The 3,388-nt window shown below is 50.4% G+C and overlaps 1 protein-coding gene across 1 annotated transcript; it reads right to left on the bottom strand.

Annotated features, from left to right (window-relative positions):
• Positions 1-323: 323 nt before the first annotated feature.
• On the bottom strand, positions 324-3,017 carry Nkx3-1 (NK3 homeobox 1). Its single transcript, XM_028883167.2, has 2 exons — positions 2,717-3,017; positions 324-1,869 (listed from the first exon to the last, which is right to left on the bottom strand). The coding sequence occupies exons 1-2, from the start codon at positions 3,009-3,011 to the stop codon at positions 1,445-1,447; spliced, it is 720 nt and encodes a 239-aa protein (XP_028739000.1). The 5' UTR covers positions 3,012-3,017; the 3' UTR covers positions 324-1,444.
• Between the last annotated feature and the right edge of the window lie 371 nt (positions 3,018-3,388).

The following is a 3,388-nucleotide window of genomic DNA, read 5'->3' on the forward strand; positions in this document are numbered from 1 at the left end:
TAGCCCGCAGAAAGTCCTGTGAAAGCTGTAGTGATCTTCAACTCTGTGTCTTTAAATAAGGATTTGATGCTGAGTATTTTTAAAGGGAAGAAACAAGAATTGCTAGTTGTTGTTCTTGGGTTTTTTTGTTTTTTGTTTTTGTTTTTGGTTTTTCGAGACAGAGTTTCTCTGTGTAGCTTTGTGCCTTTCCTGGGACTCACTTGGTGGCCCAGGCTGGCCTCGAACTCACAGAGATCCACCTGGCTCTGCCTCCCGAGTGCTGGGATTAAAGGCGTGCGCCACCACCGCCTGGCTTTTTTTTTTTTTTTTTTTTTTTTTTATATTATGTCTTTAGGCCAATTTATAATCTGTAGTTAGGGTTTTGTTTGTTTGTTTGTTTGTTTGTTTGTTTTAAACCACAAGAAGATAAAACTTGAGAGTGGGGGAGCAGATCTTAAGCTAAATAAGATAGGCATGCATAGATAAAAAGCCTGAACTGAGATGTCCTGTAGGAAAGAACAAATAAAATGAAATAAAATAAATGAAGGAAGGAAGGTTCTTTGTTATAAAATGATGGCACCTCTTTCATAAAGAAGTGTGAATTCAGACCAGAAAGCTCCTGACTCTTAAGTTCCTCCGGAAGGCAGGAAGCGTGGGCAGAGGCCTTTTCTTCCCTCAGTCACAACTGAGGCGCTCACCTGGAGTGTGGAAACCCTCTAGGCCCTTGTTTGGGACAGGAAGAGCCTGTTTTAAGGCCACCCCTGCAGGCAAACTGTTTACACAGCTTGTCTTAAACCCCACACTGTGTGCACCCTGCCTCTCTCAAGTGGCCCTGTAAATTCTTGAATTATGTACCACTGCAAAATGGGCAAGAGGTTAAAAATTCCACTTCCCACCCCCTTTATGTCCCGTGCCAGCCTGCCTCAATCGCTAAGGTCTGTTTTTTCTTCTTCAAATCTTCCATTTACCCTCACTTTTACAAGGGCAGAGAGAAACCCTGGCCATTGTCCAAGGCCAACAAGAGACTTTTTAACCCAAGTTTAATTCAAGAGGACATCCTCAGCTAAAGGGTCCTTCTTCCCTTTGCTTGACCCTTTCATGATACTCAGTTATGGGAGACCAATGGAGTTGCAGCAACAGAATTCCTAGGGACCATGTAACCATTGCATCCAAAGTCACGCTAAGTTCTAGAAACAGACGAACTTGTCTGACTCTCTCCCAACAGGGAGCAGAGAGCAGTGACTTACAGAACACTTGGAACTGTGACTAGATACTGAAAATAGTCACTGCTCCAGATCTTCCACTGGCCCACCAGAGAAGAATTGGAATATTCCCTGGGAACCCCCAACCGTTTGGGTCTGCACACCTCTTGCTCCGACTCCTTGACCTCAGCCATTGTGGCTTTTTCCCAGAGACCCCCAGGGAAGGCAGTTTCTGATCTACGCAGTTGTCATCTGAACTGTTGTTACCAGAAAGTTGGACGCCAGCTGCCCAGACAATAAAGGTATGGGTAGTAAGGGTAACTGGTGTACATGGAGACCAAGGCGGTACCGGACAGGCTGTCTTCTTTCAGGGCTGGCAAAGACAAAGGCGAGCTCTTCTCCAAGACTCCCAGGTCTTCCGACAGCTGCTTTCGCTTAGTCTTATAGCGTCTATTCTGGAACCATATTTTCACTTGGGTTTCGGTGAGTTTGAGGTTCTTGGCCAGGTGAGCCCTTTCAGGGGCAGACAGATACTTTTGATGGCTGAACTTCCTCTCCAACTCAATCACCTGAGTGTGAGAGAAGGCAGCCCTGGAGCGCTTCTGAGGCTGCTTAGGGACCTGCGGGGTGCCTGATAAGTCGCCTGAAGTGTGTTCACAGTCCAACAGATAAGTCTCAAAGTGCCCATCTGGAGAAGAGCAGAGGAGGAGAGAGGGGGAAAAGTTACATGTTAGTCCAGAATTCAAGCCACCTTTCTGCTTTGGGCCAGAGAACAAACAGCCCACTGTCATCTTGGATACATTTCATTTATTTTTTTCGCCTGACTAAGGAACTACCCCAAAGAGAAGTGAGTAAGTTTTTATACTATGTATTCATTTCTAATAATCAGTGTGAACTAAGCTTAGGGCTTAGTGCTTTACAGTTAAACTTTCTGCCATGTTGTCCTATGTCAATGAAACCGGGATCCTGGATGTGGGTAGCAAAGAGAGGTGGGAGACTCGAACAGGGAAACAGAGGCATCATGGGGACATTTAAGTAGGTGATTAAGGCTTGTGAGGATGAGGCAGATGGCCTGGGTTGGTGGCCAGCTCATCTTCTGTCCCAACCCCCTTTCTGTTACTGAGGCTTAGGTACTAGCATGAGAAGTAATGCATGAGGCTGGGGGTAGGGGACAAAAGCCGACATGATGCTATTCTAAAGACCTAAAGGGACATCCATAATTTTATGGTTCGTGGAATGGAGATACAAAGGGAGCCTGAGGTTGGGCTTGATTTATGAATATTAATGGATTATTTTTTTATTTTTCATTGGTTCTAGTCGCCAGTGGTTAATTGGCTGGAGTTACTGGAAAAAGAGTCAAACTGATAGCAAAGTTGTTAGTGGCCCTCAAGGTTGATGCCCAAGGTGGCTAGGTGCGGTGAAGTCCTTCCCCGTGGCCTTGGGCCCCGTATGCCTGCATCCAGAGCTCGGGGCCACCAGCCTTGGAGCGGTCCTCTCCAGCGCAGCGCGCCGGCCTCCAGGTCTATTCCACTTACCTGTCTCGGGTTCAGCCGGCGTCTCCGCAGGGCTGGGTCGGATACTTGGCGGGCCTCCCAGAGCTACGGCGTGACCTCCTGCTTCCTCAGGCTCTGGCGCAGGGTCCCTCCTCGGGTCTGGCTGGTGCTGGTGCTGTGGACTGCCCGCGTGTCCCACGCGCCGCTCCGCGCGGTCCCGCAGGATGTCCTGGATGAGGAAGGAGGTGAGCCGCTTGGACTGCGAGGGTGGCGCTGCCCAGGGACTGCGACCACTCGCCTCCACCCGCGCCTCTCGGGGCTCCGCTGCCCTGAGCATCCCGCCTCCGCTGCGCGCCGCTTTTGCTGTCCTCCGGCCGCGCGCACTTATAGCCGCGGGGAGCGCCGCGCCACCTGCCCATTGGCCGCGGGGACACGGCTGCACCCCGATTGGCTGCCGCGGGCTCCAGGTGACCGTGAAGAAGCCAGTCCGGCGCCCCGGAGGCTCCAGAGTCCTTCCTTGCTGCTCCTTTAGACTTCCCAGGTTCCTCTCTCACCAGGAGCTGCTCAAACCCTTTCCGCAGGCTGGCCCCAAACCCCAAACCCTTACTGTAATCGGGATGTGGAAGACCTGAGTGTAGCTCTCAGGGACTGTCAAAGCGCCCTAGCCCACAGAGCTGAGCAAGCAGGTCTCTATCACCTACTATAACTGTGTAA

This window comes from Peromyscus leucopus, chromosome 9 (assembly GCF_004664715.2).
Source record: "Peromyscus leucopus breed LL Stock chromosome 9, UCI_PerLeu_2.1, whole genome shotgun sequence".
In the NCBI taxonomy this organism is placed as follows: Eukaryota; Metazoa; Chordata; class Mammalia; order Rodentia; family Cricetidae; genus Peromyscus; species Peromyscus leucopus.

Excerpts from the sequence above, each read along its gene's own strand:
- Nkx3-1 (XM_028883167.2), bottom strand. The coding sequence starts at position 3,011 with ATGCTCAGGGCAGCGGAGCCCCGAGAGGCGCGGGTGGAGGCGAGTGGT. Across the intron at positions 1,870-2,716 it reads GCCGGCTGAACCCGAGACAG|ATGGGCACTTTGAGACTTAT; the intron begins GTAAGTGGAATA and ends GCTCTTCTCCAG.